The 18,658-nt window shown below is 39.3% G+C and overlaps 1 protein-coding gene across 2 annotated transcripts in view; it reads right to left on the bottom strand.

The window, feature by feature from the left end:
* Positions 1–18,658, bottom strand: part of LOC119783658 (protein kinase C beta type-like) — a 68,297-nt gene that overhangs the window by 29,521 nt on the left and 20,118 nt on the right. For both annotated transcript variants that reach the window (XM_038285282.1, XM_038285281.1), the window contains exon 3: positions 5,410–5,492. In XM_038285282.1, the coding sequence (XP_038141210.1) occupies positions 5,410–5,492 (83 nt within the window). The remainder of the gene's footprint in view (positions 1–5,409; positions 5,493–18,658) is intronic.

Consider the following 18,658-nt stretch of genomic DNA (forward strand, 5'->3'; position numbering starts at 1 on the left):
TGAAAAACAACCCCACACCATAATCCCCCCTCCACCAAACTTTACACTTGGCACAATGCAGTCAGACAAGTACCGTTCTCCTGGCAACCGCCAAACCCAGACCCGTCCATCAGATTGCCAGATGGAGAAGCGCGATTCGTCACTCCAGAGAACGCGTCTCCACTGCTCTAGAGTCCAGTGGCGGCGTGCTTTACACCACCGCATCCGACGCTTTGCATTGCACTTGGTGATGTATGGCTTGGATGCAGCTGCTCGACCATGGAAACCCATTCCATGAAGCTCTCTGCGCACTGTTCTTGAGCTAATCTGAAGGCCACATGAAGTTTGGAGGTCTGTAGTGATTGACTCTGCAGAAAGTTGGCGACCTCTTCGCACTATGCGCGTCAGCATCCGCTGACCCCGCTCCGTCAGTTTACGTGGCCTACCTCTTCGTGGCTGAGTTGCTGTCGTTCCCAAACACTTCCATTTTCTTATAATACAGCTGACAGTTGACTGTGGAATATTTAGGAGCGAGGAAATTTCACGACTGGATTTGTTGCACAGGTGGCATCCTATCACAGTTCCACGCTGGAATTCACTGAGCTCCTGAGAGCGACCCATTCTTTCACAAATGTTTGTAAAAACAGTCTGCATGCCTAGGTGCTTGAATTTATACACCTGTGGCCATGGAAGTGATTGGAACACCTGATTCCAATAATTTGGATGGGTGAGCAAATACTTTTGGCAATATAGTGTATATATATATATATATATATATATATATATACATATATATATCTCCATCTCAGAGGTGATGCATGCCGTTATGTTCAACCCCCACCGACAGTTGTATTTAAGCCTGCACTTGAAGATTGTTTAATCTTTACCAGCTGTACTTAATGTCGGTCCTGCATGTTTTACAAACGTTCCGGTTTAACACACCCCCATAAATTTATGAATGTTAGCTTTATGACATAGTGAGGAGGCAATGCAGCCATACAGATCTGCTGAGTTGGAGCACATAGACTAAAACAAACAGGACACAAGCTGTAACTAGTCCTGGAGGACAGGGGATGGGACACCCCTGATTTCAGTCTAGGGCTGGCTAGCCATCTATTCGTCTATCTTTCTATTTGTCTGTTCCAGTCGCAAGGCATTTGGTGCCAATAATAGATTTTATTTAAAGGTCTCAAATTATTCTACATTTAAAAATAAAAAATATTAACAATACGACCCTCGGAGCATGTTTTTGCTGTCTGTGCAGGAAACTTCCTCTCACATGACCCAAAAATCTCATTCAGCCCTCTTCTAAACAAGCCCTTCGATGCCACGCCCATAAAACCCCCCCTTACAACCCACAACCATGACAACCAGTCAGAGTTTGTAAAGATGGCTGTTTAGAGCGTGGAACGATACTAAAGATAAAGGGGAAGCTTGACCAATGGGCTGCTGGAGACTTATCTGAGCAGCTTGTAAGAGATGGCAACACATAAGAAACACAAAACTGAGTTCTCTATAAAGCCCACTACAGGTGCTGGTCATAAAATTAGAATATCATGAAAAAGTAGATTGATTTCAGTAATTCCATTTAAAAAGTGAAACTTGTATATTATATTCATACATTACATACAAACTCATATATTTCAGATGTTTATTTTGCTTAATTTTGATGATTACAAATGACAACAAATGAAAATCTCAAATTCATCATATCAGAAAATTAGAATATTGTGAAAAGGTTCAAAATTGATGGCCCCTGGTGCCACACTCTAATCAGCTAATTAACTCAAACCACCTGCAAAAGCCTTTAAATGGTCTTTCAGTCTAGTTCTATAGGCTACACAATCATGGGGAAGACTGCTGACTTGACAGTTGTCCAAAAGACGACCATCGACACCTTGCACAAGGAGGGCAAGACACAAAAGGTCATCGCTAAAGAGGCTGGCTGTTCACAGAGCTCAGTGTCCAAGCACATTAATAGAGAGGCGAAGGGAAGGAAAAGATGTGGTCGAAAAAAGTGTACAAGCAAGAGAGATAACCGCACCCTGGAGAGGATTGTGAAACAAAACCCATTCAAAAATGTGGGGGAGATTCACAAAGAGTGGACTGCAGCTGGAGTGAGTGCTTCAAGAACCACCACACACAGACGTATGAAAGACATGGGTTTCTGCTGTCGCATTCCTTGTGTCAAGCCACTCTTGAACCACAGACAGCCTCAGAAGCGTCTTGCCTGGGCTAAAGAGAAACAGGACTGGACTGCTGGTGAGTGGTCCAAAGTCATGTTCTCTGATGAAAGTAAATTTTGCATTTCCTTTGGAAATCAAGGTCCCAGAGTCTGGAGGAAAAGAAGAGAGGCACTTCATCCACGTTGCTTGAAGTCCAGTGTAAAGTTTCCACAGTCAGTGATGGTTTGGGGTGCCATGTCATCTGCTGGTGTTGGTCCATTGTGTTTTCTGAGGTCCAGGGTCAACGCAGCCACATACCAGGAAGTTTTAGAGCACTTCATGCTTCCTGCAGCTGACCAACTTTTTGGAGATGCAGATTTCATTTTCCAACAGGACTTGGCACCTGCACACAGTGCCAAAGCTACCAGTACCTGGTTGAAGGACCATGGTATCCCTGTTCTTAATTGGCCAGCAAACTCTCCTGACCTTAACCCCATAGAAAATCTATGGGGTATTGTGAAGAAGAAGATGCAATACACCAGACCCAACAATTCAGAAGAGCTAAAAGCCACTATTAGAGCAACCTGGGCTATCATAACACCTGAGCAGTGCCACAGACTGATCGACTCCATGCCACGCCGCATTGCTGCAGTAATACAGGCCAAAGGAGGCCCAACTAAATACTGAGTGCTGTACATGCTCATACTTTTCATGTTCATACTTTTCAGTTGGCCAACATTTCTATAAATCCTTTGTTTTTATTGGTCTTCAGTAATATTCTAATTTTCTGATATGATGAATTTGAGATTTTCATTTGTTGTCATTTGTAATCATCAAAATTAAACAAAATAAACATCTGAAATATATGAGTTTGTATGTAATGTATGAATATAATATACAAGTTTCACTTTTTAAATGGAATTACTGAAATCAATCTACTTTTTCATGATATTCTAATTTTATGACCAGCACCTGTATATGGTCCAGGCTCTATATAGTGAGTGAGGGATTTAGGGTTTAGGGTGGACGTTCAGACAGCCTATGTCAATGAGCAGAGAGATAGTGCCTGCTAGATGGGTGCTTAGGGAGAGGGGGTGGAGTTGTTGTTTCCCCAAATGACCTCATAAAGGGTATGCTTTTTATTGTTATCTCCCTTTTATCTCCTCTTTCTTTCATCTTTTCTCCTTTTCTGTTTTTCCTTTCTTATTCTACTTACATTACAGTGTCCATATAATCTGTAAAACTCCCTGCATAATTATAATAAAGCAATTTATATACATAAATCAAGCAGAACACTATGCGATAGCCCTATTGCTACACTTGTGAAAGTAAAATCTGTTGGGCTCTTTTTGGCATCAAGACAATTATTCTTATTGCCACATTGCCAGACAGGACACTGTTAAAAATAAGTAAATAAATAAAAATAAAGAGTATGCTTTTTTAAACAGAACATTTTGAGCATACATTAATTAAGAGGTAGAACAAGGCAGTGAGAGAAGGGAAAATAGACAAATATTACTTTTGGATTTTTTTAATAAAGTAAATTTTGCATAATATGGGACCTTTAATGGTGGCCTTTTTTTATTCAAACATCATTTAAGCCATTTTAACCAGAAATATTCAGAATGTTGCTGCCACCACGCTTCACAATGAGGATCTGGCAATATGCAAGGCTCTGATTTCACCAGTGACATCAAATGTCCCTTGTGTGACTTATGGTAAACTACTAACCGGACTTCCTGTGGTTTTATATTTTACTGAAATCAGGGCTTGACATGAATTATTTTTGAAGACCAGTTAACAGTGCAAGCATTTTTTCAGTTACCAGCCACAAGTTTGTTGTTAGAATTTCCATTTAATATGATTAAAGCTGCCATGCTGAAGTGTAGTTGAACTAGATTTACAACTTTTTAAAAGTAAATGACCCTTGTACACATTCTACATAAAATGTTTAATAATTATCCGGGTACGATAAGGATCTGTGTGAAGCTCCTTTTATATGAAATATACAGTGAACAAAGTAAAAAAACAAAACAAAAACAAAAAAAACTGTGATTTCTTACTGAATCCTAAAAGTGGTGCAGGAAAATAGACAAGTTAAAAGATAAAAAGTAAACTGGAAGAAAACTAATAACATGAGTTTTAATATTCATCTACAGTGCATACTGACACAGAAGAGAACAAAGAAAAAATAAACCTGCATGAGAATAAAAATGTAGAAAATTTGGCGAAATAGTCAGTGCAGTGCATGACACTCTCTTCAGGTTCAGAGAACAATCCTTCCTCACCTGATGTTTTCCACTTAGCGTTAAACAGTGGAATATTTTTCTTTGTCTTCTCTATCATTCGTTCCATTGTCGGATTTTCTTTCCAACTCCTTGAATGCACCACGGCATTATTGCCCCCACCACTTTACAAGCTGTTCTCCACAGGGATCGCCTGTCTAAAGTGACACCATTCATCAACCGACCAATGAGTAAACACTGTGAAAAGTCTGTGCTCATGGGAGCTGTTGTGCTGTAGTATCTGGAATTAATTTGTTTAATATTTTAGACGCTATTTGAGAAAACTACTATGGAAAATCTTTATAGAATCCAGCCATTCAAGGTGGTCAGTGTGGCTGAGTGGCTGTGCTTCCTGCCACAGCTGAAATTCACCTCCATCTAGTGCGGTTGGAAGGTGTTAATGTCAATCCCTGCCACTCTTTTATCAAAAAGAACAGATATGTAGAGATTATGATTGTCCTGTAAATAGATCCCCCCACCTGAGCTGTGGATCTCTGCAGATCCTCTAGAGTTAGTACCTCTATATTTAAATTGATTTTATTTTAAGGGTACAAGAGCGAATGAGGTTCAATACAAAAGCATTTCCTGTTTTCAAGTTATTCATCTAAAGAAAACCTAAAGCTTTTTTTTTTTCCCAGCCTTGTAATGCCTTGTTCTTTGATGAAACATCACACAAAATGTTAGTAAACTAAATGTTATTGACAAAATATGAAAATCTTCAAGGAGATGGGCTACTTTCCACATGATGTGCTTGTTTTATATAACGCACTGAATAAAAATTATCTGAACGAGTTTGTTAATTTTCTTTTGCTTTACAAATAACATAACTTTGTCCTTGCAGCATTGAGCATTTCTTCTAATATCGCATTAAATACCACTACTGCAAAATGAGTCATTTGTTTACGTTGACTTCAAGGGCAATTAACAAAGAAATAAACATTTACAAGGAGTGCGTGTTTCTCTAAACTTTCATTACTTACGTCAGACGCAGGTCCCTTGTCAGCCCCCGGGCAGGAAAAAGTGACAAACTCATGACAGCGCTTATGGACCACAAAACAGCACACTAAGGAGAAAAGGGGGGGGGGAAATGCAATTATCAACTAGGGCTTCATTACAATACGAAAAAGAATATGAGCTTTACATTTTATAAAACACTCTTTACATGTTTTTCTATAAATATCTTTTTGCTTGAGCATAATTTACCCTAAATGGAATCTTATCAGTCTTGGCATCATAATTAAACCCAATGACATTAGATCTGAGACAGGAAACTTCCCCCATTAGAAGCTCCAAACAGCGGAAAGCTCTGAATCTGGTGGGTTTTTCTCCTGCTCTGTCAATGAAGCGAACAACTAAAAAACACACTGTTCACACTCAAATCTGCTGTTTGTTCGAACCAAAGATTTTAAAATGCCATCTACCCTCAAAGTTTCAAAGGTTTGTCCAAATGGAAGGGCTGGCAAATTTGAACCAACCAGTTACAGGAGAACCAGATTGAATCAAAGTGCTGAAGATGTAGGCACTAAAAAAAAAAAAAACAGTAAAAACAGTGACCTAATATAGTGAGGAACTTCCATCTAAAAGGCACAGTTTTGCTTCAGGGCATCCTCCAGGACTCTGCCGACAGCACATCAAGCACATCAAGTGACGTTTGTGAAATTTTCTCATAAAAAGTCAGGCAGGCGTTCACAAAATAACCAGAGGAAATACAGCAAAATGGAAAAGAAACAACATGAAATAAAAGAAACATCATGCTTCATATCTGCATTTTGAAGCATTGTTACCCTCCTCCCATCCATCCATTTTCTAGCACGCTTATCCCAAGTCGGGTCGTGAGGGGTGCTGGTGCCTGTCTCCAGCAGTCAATGGGCGTGAGGCGGGGTACACCATGGACAGGTCGCCAGTCCATCGCAGGGCAACACAGACACAAACATGGCAAAGAACCATTCACGCACACATTCACACCTAAGGGGACTGTAGAGAAGCCAATTAACCTAACAGTCACGTTTTAGGACTGTGGGAGGAAGCCGGAGTACCCGGAGAGAACCCACGCATGCTCAGGGAGAACATGCAAACTCCATGCAGAAAGACCCTGGGCCAGGAATTGAACCCAGAACCTTCTTGCTATTCACTGCGCCACTGAGCAGCCCCTATTACCCTCCTTAAACCTAATATATTTAGCTGGGTTTGCTTTTTCACCATCTCAAAATGGTGTATACAAATATAAAAAGCATTGGTGACATCAGAAATAGGAAGTGTATTATCATATATTGATATCGGCCATTGTCACATCGGTGCAAACGTCTCCCCCCATTCTTTGGCGCCGTTTTCTGAATCATGTTTTAGATGCCATGTTTAAGTATGGTCTTTTTTTTTTTTTTTCTTAATACTTGACATGTTTTGCTTTGCAGTCATTCATTCCAACTATAATGCATGGAGGTGGAAGCGTCAATGTTTCAGGGATCAAAGCAAAGTTTAATGTAAATTTGTTGTATAAGCCAAACTGAAATCTTGATCCTCTTGGACCCAGAGTGTAACAACCAACATCTAACTTACAATCAGGCAATAAAATCCTTACATTTTCTTAAGGAGCAGCTCTTTCACAGATAAAAGCCTGTAGACACCTGCAGATCACAGGATCCTATTAGTTGAGAGGGAAGCACGTGGGTGGAGGTCCAGAGTTTATTTAGGAGGCATAAAGCAGAGTGGAGCTTCCTTATAGCCAGAAGAAGAGAGCCGACCTTTAGCCTGCTGGTTCTGGCAGGGCGGCTTCTGAGCCACCTTCTGGATCGAAGTGGACTGCACAGGGGACAAGGCAGGTGGATGCAGGTCATCTGGAATCTGTAGGGCTTTATGGTGGGATTGGGGTAGTAGATGTCCAAAAGGAAGCGGAGCGGGGCATCATGCCAGCAAATCAACCAAGAACTGGCTGATAATTACCAAATGGAAACCCCTGGGTGTTAATGTCAAAGAGATGCAGAGGGAGTAACTTCAAACAGGCCTGACATGCAGGGAGCTAAAATTAGAGCTATTTATCTTTCTGACATTAAAAGAGATATGAGATTAGACATGGAATACTTTGCCTTTCCTAAGAAAGGCCTGAATATTTAACGGGGGCTGCTTATCTTTTTCACATGATTTTTTTTTATTATTAGAAACTGAGAAATTAATCAATTGCCTACAAAATGTGTAGCTAAACAGCAAGACTTTAAAATAGCTTTGTGATCTAACTGCAATAACTGGTTTAAGCATTAGAACCAGAGCTGACTAAGCATTTGAAACACATGTGAGACTTCGTTCCAGCCTGGGTCAGATGTAGATAAACTACAACCCTACAAACTAAGATTCCAATCCTGAAACCCCAGTAGAGTCAAACAGGGCAGATCAATGACAGCCCATCCTCTCTAGAGCCACGACAGTGCGGTTTAGCCTCATATAAAAGCTGAAATCCAACCAAACAGCATTGCACAGTGCAGATTTAAACCACTTCCACCCTACAATGACTTGCACCTAGCAGAATTCAGAATTAAGACATCACTGCTTTACTTTTTCTGTCAAAAATTATATATATATATAAAAAAAAAAAAACACAACTCCAGGTGACATTACGCAGCTTTATTTTTAATTATTCAGCTACTCATTAAGATTTAATAAGGTGACTGCAAACATTTTCCACAGGATTGGAGGAGTTAACCAACAGATACCTCATGTTTGTGTCCGTTTGTGCTTATTAGTGCAGGTGTGAGAACAGGTTACATTAGCTGAATTCAACTCAAACAGATACCACAGGCAAAGCACTACGGTGGGGTGAATTTGACTAGCAGGCTGTTTGTACTCTGCTTATAGAAATGCCTGCAAAATGCAAATTGGCTTTAAGGCTGCAGAGGGGATAAAATAAAGAGGGTGCAAAATAACAAAAAAGAAAAAACAGAAAGCTGGTCCAAGAAAAGGAAAATAGATGAGACTAATGACCAACACTGGTAATAAGTTTCTGATATCGAAACTGATACGTAGATTTTCTTTAAGAAGCTAACATTTGGAAACTAATAAAGAAAACGGATCACATTTTCTTTAATCGGTGGGTTTAAATGTTCTTATGTTGCAGAAATGCCACAGGGCTCTATTCTTGGACCTGTATTGTTTATTTTTTTTATTCAAATATTGATGTACTATCAGATGTTCAAATGTTAATGTGCAAAAACAAACAGGTGATGTAAAATCTAAAACTTATTACTATCGGAAAAAATTATTATGCAGCTGCATTAATCTAAAAATAAAATCAGAATATTACTGCTAGTAAATGTTACAATATTTTTATACTATTACTACTGGTATATTTCTTAGTTAATTCATCAGCATCGTGACAATATTTGCATTTGGAGCAAATTTATGGACATTTCTAACAGTACATGAATACCAAAGCATAAGATTTTGAAATAGATACTTTTAAAGTAATCCACACAGTTATGAAAAACGGCTACTGATAGGAGAAGATGACTGAGGGTTAGGGTATGGATTTTCTGACATTGCATCAAAGTGTCCTTGAGCAATATGTTAACCACAAGTGGCCAACCATATCATACAAGCGTATGAATGTGTGAGCATTAATCCATGCAGATGAGTGAATGTGACTCATAAGTGTGAAAGCTTTGAGCAGCTTAGCCTAGTCAGACTAGAAAAGGATTACGTAAGCCAGTTTATCATTTACAGAATAACCTGGCTGTCACTGAGGGCTGTATGCACAGCATATTAATCAAAGTTTAGTGGAAGAAGAAAAAAACTATACAGAACCGGTTTGAAGAAACAAATGGAGTGAAAAGAAAAATGTATAGGGTTTGCAGGGAGGTACAAAATGAGAGGATTGTGAAGCCAAACCACTCAAGAGTTTGGGGAAATTTTGCAATTCACATTCTATGGCCAGAATCAAAGCTTTGCATCCAAAACCTGGACCATGAATGTTACATTCCTCAGTTTGGATCAGTCTTAAACTTCAAGAGGACAAAAACTGACATTCAATCTAAAAAGTCATCATCCTAAAGGTGGAAACCTTTAAAAAGTAAACCGTGACGCCTAATTAGTCTACTAAGGGACAGAATCAGCAGAATGTCACTAAATTAAGTCTATAAACGATACAAAACAAAGATTGTCCAGGTTTAACATTCATGGGGTGTGCTGGAACTACAGTAAACCTTTGCTCTATAATGAAAAACAAGATGGCAGAATTAAGTTTCCTAGAAGGAAGCTGGAGAAAAGCCCATTCCTCTGGAATAATGTTTTCTACAGATCAGCCCATCACTAAAATACTATATTTGGGCATCCAAATGCAACTTCCAAGAAAGGAACCTCAGGTGTAAAGTTTCCAGTGACAACTTTAGGGGATCTGCTGCCATCCACAGATTTTCAACCAAGGTGTTTTATCAAGTCTGAAGTTAGGCAGAATTGTCTACGAGGAAATTATGGAAAACTTCATGCTTCCTTCCATTGATAAAATATATATAGGTAACGATTTTAATTTCCATCACCTGCTTAGATAAATATGGTAATACTGGCCTTGATAGGTCAGCATGCCCACAGGGCCTAAACACTATTGATCATCTACACTTGCTTTCAAAGGTATTCATACCCCTAAACTTCCCCAAATCTTGTCATATTACAACAAACATACATACATACATACATACATATTAGGGATGGAACGGTTTTTGAAAACCGTCAGAACCGTTCGGTTCGACTGTCTCGGTTCGGTTTGCGTGTGTTGCGTTCGGTTCATGGGCTGCTCCATTTTCTCATAGGCGAAGCGATTACACTCCAGAGCAGAAGGTGGCGGTACTGCGACCAAAGCCAACCACCAGTAGTAAACAAGAAGAAGAAGTGAAGAAGCTTAGCCGGGTGTAGCAGAAAAAAATCAGTTGTTGTGGAGAACTGTGTGGGTATGGCGAGTGGGAAAGAACAGGAGTTGGAAGACGCGCCAGCAACACTTTATAGGTCTGCTGTATGGAACCACTTTGCATTTAGAGTGACCTACGATGACGGCGGAAAGAAAGTTGTGGATAAAAGTGCAACAGTGTGCAAGCATTGTGCAACACGTTTTGTTTATGCTAACAGCAACATGACCAACATGTCATGCTAACCCCGAAATCCCACATACTCCGTCAGTAACCCCCGCTCCGCCCCGCTGCGCTCCAGACCGGCTGCACAAACCAAAGCCTACAGCCTCCACTGTGGCTCCCGTCCGCTCCGCTCTGACTTCCTTGGAGATCGTAGAGGGCATGCGCGAGAGGATTCAATTTAAAGCAGCAAAACATGCGGAAATGATCCATGGTTTCCGCGAATCATTAAAAATAATTACAATTCATTATTTTATTTTTTTAAATTAATTTCATAAAAAAAAAAAAAAATGAACCATGGATTTTGTGAACCGTTCCACCCCTTATAGATATAAATATATATATATTTGTGTGTGTGTTTGTGTTGTAATGTATATATAGTTTTATGTGAAATACCAACAGAAAGTGGAGGAAAACAAAGAGTATAGTATTCAGCCCTGAGTACCCTGAGTCCATACTTTGCCTTTTAGCGCGCCTCTCTACCAGTTTTTCACATCCCGAGGCCGAAATGTGCAAAACAGCTCAGTGAGATTAGATGTGGGGTGTTTGTAAACAACAGTTTTCAGATCTTACTACAGATTATTGACTGAGTTTAGGCCGGGACTTTGACTGGGCATTCTAATACATTATGTTTATTTATTTATTTATATATACTCTAATAATCCCAGAGGGAAATTACTTCTCTGCATTTAACCCATCCCGTTGGGGAGCAGTGGGCTGCCATTGTGCAGCGCCCGGGGAGCAGTGTGGGGTTAAGGGTCTTGCTCAGGGACCCAGAGTGGCAGTCTGTGGGGGTGGGGGATTGAACTCACAACCCCAGGATTCAAAGCCTAGAAGGACTGGGCCATATTTATTTAAAATCACGATAATGGCTAATATTATCGTAATAATGATAATAGTTATCATAAAAAAAAAAAACATGACTTCTTTGCAGTCCCTCTCAGGCACCTCTGTGACTTCTTACCACAGCAAACACAGCTCTACAATCACAAATGATACTCTTCAAGAATATACACATTTAATTCAGTTTCTTCAGGACACCAGCTACATAAAGTACTTTGATTTATATCAATAAACATCTCACAATAACTGCAAATTAATCATATTCTTAGAATCAATCAGTGCCTCAATGGATACAAATGAAAGAAAAGTAACAAAAATAGTTTGAAAAAAATCTCCCAATTCACCTATTTTCTGGATTTTTTTATTCATTATTGATTTTAATTCATCTATTAGAAGATCATTTAAAAACGAGCAACCTATCACGATAATGATAAACAAGATTAGATAAATGCCCATCCCTAACATTAAGGGTCGTTGTCCACAGTGTTGCCGACAGGTTGTCTTCCTAGATTGCCCTGTTTTGGGCTCCATCCATCTTCCCATCACCTCTGACCTTCTTCCCAGTTCCTGCTAAAGAGAAGCACCACCAGAGCATGATGCTTTATAGCTGTACATGACTCTACAATGACGAGATGTCCCCGATTTCTGGGGACAGTCCACGTTTTGGACCACCTGTACCTGGAAATGTCCCTGATTTTATTGCTTTATGAATGAGAGGGAAAATGTTATAAAGTGTTATTACAGTACAGAGTACAGACTGCACCACTTTTTAAACAGAACCCAGTCACAAATGATGGGGAGCTGCCCTGTCTTATGGTAAGTGTGTTAATTAGCTCATCTCAATTGGATTGGTCTGATTCTTGTGATAAATGTTTGGTTCGAGCCTAGGATAAAAAAAGAAAAATAAGGCTTTGATCTGTTTTGTTTTAAAGAGGAGGACCCAAAACGTGACATAAACTAAGCTAATCAACAAAAAGTAAGAAAAGACAAAGGGTTGCAGATGTCATGAGTAAAAAGGACAGAATGATGGAAAACTCCTTAAAAGACGCTCATCTGGTTCGGTGGTTCTGCAGGGATCAACAAGGGTTTGTCTAAAGATGCTTTAGAACTGATTGTCGACCTTTTTTATACTCTGAGATAGTTATGATAAATAGAGATATTATAAGTTGATTTGCTGATCTACAATTGTGTTTTCTTGGCATAAACTTCCAAGCTTAAGTCAACTTTTCTACCACTCAGTTTGGATATATAAAACCTATACACACACACATACACACACAAACTTGTCTCTATCGTTACCCTAACCCTAACCCTAACCCTAACTGATTAATCCAGGTGTGTCTGATCTCAGTGACCAGCCTAACACACCTGGATTAATCAGCTTGTCCAGTAATGAAAGACGGGAAACAAAGGAGCTGCTGCAGTTCAGGAAGTAGTGGAGCTGTGCATGGATCGCAATAATCTACTTCTTTGAGATGCAGAGGCCGATGATGAGGTCATTTGACAGTAATAAACATATATCATCTTTATCTACAGGCTTTGACCGTTACTTGTTTTTTATCCATGTTAACCCAGGAAAATCTAATTTTCTATGGTATGTAGATGTGAACAGAATGAGAATTTGTTGCTCCTTATTGCAGAAGTGAGGGAACTCTGTCTCCACAGACAGCTTCAGGCATAGGCTAAATGTTGGATAAATATTTGTATTTACTTTTCTGGGTTTCCTTTTCCTAATGTCACTCTCCCCTCAGGGGACAGCAGAGCTGTTTAGGCCCCATAACATTGTAAAGCCCTGGTAACCACCCTTTACCCCTCTACTCACACACAAACCCCCTTCCCCAAAACCCAGAGTTCTAGATTTCTATTCATAACACTAACGATTTATTAATTTTATTCATCTTAAGAAATACCAAAAGTGCGGAGAGGCACATTCCTGGATTTTACACTTGAGATGTCTTGTTCTTTTTTTATATGTATGAGCTAGAAATGTTGCCAGGTTTGATTTCAGAAATCTTGCCACTTTACCGTAATCTTTCCATTTCCAGATGATGCATTGAACTGTGCTCCATGAGATTTTCAAAGCTTGCTAAATCATTTTATTCACCTATTACTGAATATTGACTAAACTGCTTTAGGCGTCTCCACAACTATACCCTTGACCTGTCTGGTGTGTTCCTTTGATCTCATGATGCTGTCCGCTCCCAAGCATTTTCTGAACCAACCTCTGCAGGGTTATACTATGCACTGACATTATATTAAGGCAACTTCTGAAGTCAATTGGTTGCTTTTTACAATCCTTTAATTGTAAAAATATTTTAAATAACTTGATTTTATTTCTATTTCAAAAATGTACAGGTGCTGGTCATAAAATTAGAATATCATGAAAAAGTAGATTGATTTCAGTAATTCCATTTAAAAAGTGAAACTTGTATATTATATTCATACATTACATACAAACTCATATATTTCAGATGTTTATTTTGTTTAATTTTGATGATTACAAATGACAACAAATGAAAATCTCAAATTCATCATATCAGAAAATTAGAATATTGTGAAAAGGTTCAAAATTGATGGCCCCTGGTGCCACACTCTAATCAGCTAATTAACTCAAACCACCTGCAAAAGCCTTTAAATGGTCTTTCAGTCTAGTTCTATAGGCTACACAATCATGGGGAAGACTGCTGACTTGACAGTTGTCCAAAAGACGACCATCGACACCTTGCACAAGGAGGGCAAGACACAAAAGGTCATCGCTAAAGAGGCTGGCTGTTCACAGAGCTCAGTGTCCAAGCACATTAATAGAGAGGCGAAGGGAAGGAAAAGATGTGGTCGAAAAAAGTGTACAAGCAAGAGAGATAACCGCACCCTGGAGAGGATTGTGAAACAAAACCCATTCAAAAATGTGGGGGAGATTCACAAAGAGTGGACTGCAGCTGGAGTGAGTGCTTCAAGAACCACCACACACAGACGTATGAAAGACATGGGTTTCTGCTGTCGCATTCCTTGTGTCAAGCCACTCTTGAACCACAGACAGCGTCAGAAGCGTCTTGCCTGGGCTAAAGAGAAACAGGACTGGACTGCTGGTGAGTGGTCCAAAGTCATGTTCTCTGATGAAAGTAAATTTTGCATTTCCTTTGGAAATCAAGGTCCCAGAGTCTGGAGGAAAAGAAGAGAGGCACTTCATCCACGTTGTTTGAAGTCCAGTGTAAAGTTTCCACAGTCAGTGATGGTTTGGGGTGCCATGTCATCTGCTGGTGTTGGTCCATTGTGTTTTCTGAGGTCCAGGGTCAACGCAGCCACATACCAGGAAGTTTTAGAGCACTTCATGCTTCCTGTAGCTGACCAACTTTTTGGAGATGCAGATTTCATTTTCCAACAGGACTTGGCACCTGCACACAGTGCCAAAGCTACCAGTACCTGGTTGAAGGACCATGGTATCCCTGTTCTTAATTGGCCAGCAAACTCTCCTGACCTTAACCCCATAGAAAATCTATGGGGTATTGTGAAGAAGAAGATGCAATACACCAGACCCAACAATTCAGAAGAGCTAAAAACCACTATTAGAGCAACCTGGGCTATCATAACACCTGAGCAGTGCCACAGACTGATCGACTCCATGCCACGCCGCATTGCTGCAGTAATACAGGCCAAAGGAGGCCCAACTAAATACTGAGTGCTGTACATGCTCATACTTTTCATGTTCATACTTTTCAGTTGGCCAACATTTCTATAAATCCTTTGTTTTTATTGGTCTTCAGTAATATTCTAATTTTCTGATATGATGAATTTGGGATTTTCATTTGTTGTCATTTGTAATCATCAAAATTAAACAAAATAAACATCTGAAATATATGAGTTTGTATGTAATGTATGAATATAATATACAAGTTTCACTTTTTAAATGGAATTACTGAAATCAATCTACTTTTTCATGATATTCTAATTTTATGACCAGCACCTGTACACCACTTTGTGTTGGTCTTTCATATGAGATTCCAATAAACTATGTTTGTTTGTGGTTGTAATATGATATAATGTGGAAAAGATCAAGGGGTATACTTTAGAGAATCGCTATATTTGGTATTGTCAAGAAGAAGTTGAGACACCAGAACCAGCTAACATCTGAAGGCCATTTTCAAAGCAACTTGGGCTTCCATTACACTTCAATAGTGACCCAGGCCGATCACCACTATGATGCAATAATTCATGCAAAAGGAGACCCTACCAAGAATTCCCTCAACCACTGTTTAGTGTATGGACAAGGTCTTTGATATTTATGAATTAAAAATCATAATTTATCATGCTAATAATAAGCCTAATTTGCTGAAACGCTAAATTTGGGGTTTTCATTAGTTCTAATGTTATATTATATTCATCAAGAACAGTAGAAAGAAATGCACATAATCTATAAAATGTGTGTTGAAATAAAATGTTTCCTTTTTTTATTTAATCACTAGACTATTATCTTTTACGTTTGTTTGTCTCCATCTATGCGTTTGCACATTTTATTAATATATCTGATGTGTTATGCCATCTGCCTGCCTGGGGACTTCAGCTAAATATTAGCCTGCAAGGTCAAATCTGGTACATTTTCAGGATGTACCCATGCTCACTAATGTGCATTGTCCAATTGCAATCCAAAAAAACCTGAACTTGGAAAAGGTCCAGGAGTTTCAGCTCAAACAGAGCTCCAATGCACTCACTGGGCTCAGAGATGATTTAAGGGGTTTGAGTTAGAACAGGTCTGGACATGTATAAGCATCACATGCATTTTATCTGATGTGTAGGATAAAGGACGGTGAGGGAATGCATCATTTCCAGTGAGCTTCCTCGGATGAGAAGGGCTGGGAATCCGTGTGAGTGTGAAGGAGATGTGGGCACAGCTGGGTTTGAGGCGACATGAGGGGGCGGAGACTCACTTGTGTGCCTGCAGCATGCCAGAGAAAGCTAGAGCAACAGAACACAGTGTAACACTGCGGTTCCACTTTAAAGCTTTCGAGTTATAAATCTGCTTCGTCACTCACACAGCTGCACATGTAGACAAACACATGCACATAACCGAAAGACAGGCCCTGTGACCTGGCGAGGGGGGTCTTTGGTCTGTTTCCTAGCAACCAGGCTGAGCCCTACAGTCGAGGTGCCGCACGCCACCCCGGTTTATCTGACTGACGCCATCGACAGCCAATCGGAGTCAACGTCCAAATAAAAGATCTCCGCAATGAGCCGCCAGGATAACAGCAGGCCAACAGTTTCACATGGACAGGAGGACAGCCGGGAGATTCCTCCATCTTGGATGAGTACCAGGATACATGCCACAGACTGATGCATAATCATAATCAGCCATCACGCCTCAACATGCAACAGTTAAAATAGATCCTGTTAACGGGTTCCTTAGAATTAACAAGGAAAACTAAAGAAAGATGGTAAGTTCTGTCTTGTAGATCCACCACTGCCTTCTCACCCTTACAGCCTCACCCAAACTGATATTTTCAAACAGTGTTCACCTTTTTCCTTCAAGGCACAACAACCTACTCACTTATTCCACATTTCTCTAACCAAAAGGGCAAAAAGCAAAACAGCACAATTTACCTTCAATGTTGGTGATCTTTTATGTACTGCTCTTTGCAAGCAGGGCTGGGGGATATGGCTTATCTAAGTAATTTTTTTCCCAGCCCAATCTAATATTTTTTTTTCCCACTTAAGTTTCAGAATAAACATAGCTGTCAAAAATGAGCTTTTATATTGCAATCATGCACCTTGGAAGGTGACCTTAACTTAAAGGACAATATAATTTGATCAGTGAAACATGCTTATAAATAATCCTGTTTCACAACAATGAAAATATAGCAAACTTAATGTTTGCTGCTAGTGGTATTGCACAGTGCATATGGTCTAGTTAGTTATGAGAACACATCTACAAACAGAGTGATTTACTGATATCACCCTGAGCTACAGAAGGCGAAGGAGTGGATTAGTGGAAACAAAACAATTCTGAATCTCAACCCAACATCATCCAAACCCTATTTTTTCCCAGCATATGATGTCCCCCCAACCCCTGCCTGGTTGGTTGACCAACCAACACAGGCAGTTTTTCAAACAGCTTTATAATAGATCATCAAGATTTCTGATAAAACTCAAAGGTTGAGGTCCCGTTTTCCCTTTGATGTTTGCAAACATCAGCATGATGGCTCCAACATGTGTTAAAAGTCAGATACGGACAAAACTTAATTGGTATCCCTGATGTGCAGGTCCAATTATTTCTATACATTTCCACTGCTTACCCAAACAAATACAAATGTGTTTTTAGAATATTTAGTGGTAAACAAAAATCTGGACAGTGTGGAAACTAAAGGAGTGCAACACATTAGTAAAGCCAACTATTCTCTAGGAAAGGATTTAAAGCCCTGCTAGTATAAATACTGTTTGGCCCTTTAAATATCTCTACCTCATTACACTGAAAGGGTCCGAAACTGGCAGATAATTCTGATGAATTTATATTTTTAAGTTTAAATAAAACAATCAAAATGATGGCATTTTTAAATCCCATGAATAGAAATGCGTAGATTTTGAATACATACAGTGGGAGATAAAAAAAAAAAAAAAACATTTATATATTATTTAGTCAATATTGCAAGAGAGCAGTCAAAGAGACACAGGTTGATCATTCTGGCTTACAAAGGCATATAAAAAAAACTAAGAAAATTTAATTCATCCTTTAATTCACAAGCTGTCAAAACATTGTCCCACTGACACCAATGTGGCCAAAATTGTGCAAGAATAAAGTTGAAAAAAAAAACACTGATAAAAGTGTACCATGACCTCAAGCATTTTGAGAAAAACATCAAAAAAAAATTTTTGTTTTATTGTACCTTTATTATATCTGCAATTGAAATAAAAGAGAAATAACCCTCAACTTACTTTTCAAATTGAGCCTTTATGCTGTATAAAATACTGAGATTATTGTATAAAATGAGCTGGAAACTCTGAATAACCTGCATTTCTTTGCATTTATGATGCAGCTTACAAGCCTGTCTACACAAGGCAGCTGACATAGGAAACAAAAGACCTCGCCCTGAAATTAAACAGTCTTCTTCAAGAAAAGCAACATTTTTCGATTAAGGTGCAGAATTCACACCTCATGCATGTGTGATTGCCGATCAATTTCATGTAGCCTGATTGAGAACATTTGGAGTAATACTGTAGATGTGGCTTGTAAGCTGCAAGATGCCAAACTATGCTTGCCATAACAACAATTTGGGCGAGTCTGCAATTTCAA

The sequence above is a fragment of the Cyprinodon tularosa genome, unplaced genomic scaffold (genome assembly GCF_016077235.1).
Source record: "Cyprinodon tularosa strain WSP-4 unplaced genomic scaffold, ASM1607723v1 ctg21, whole genome shotgun sequence".
Classification (NCBI taxonomy): domain Eukaryota; kingdom Metazoa; phylum Chordata; class Actinopteri; order Cyprinodontiformes; family Cyprinodontidae; genus Cyprinodon; species Cyprinodon tularosa.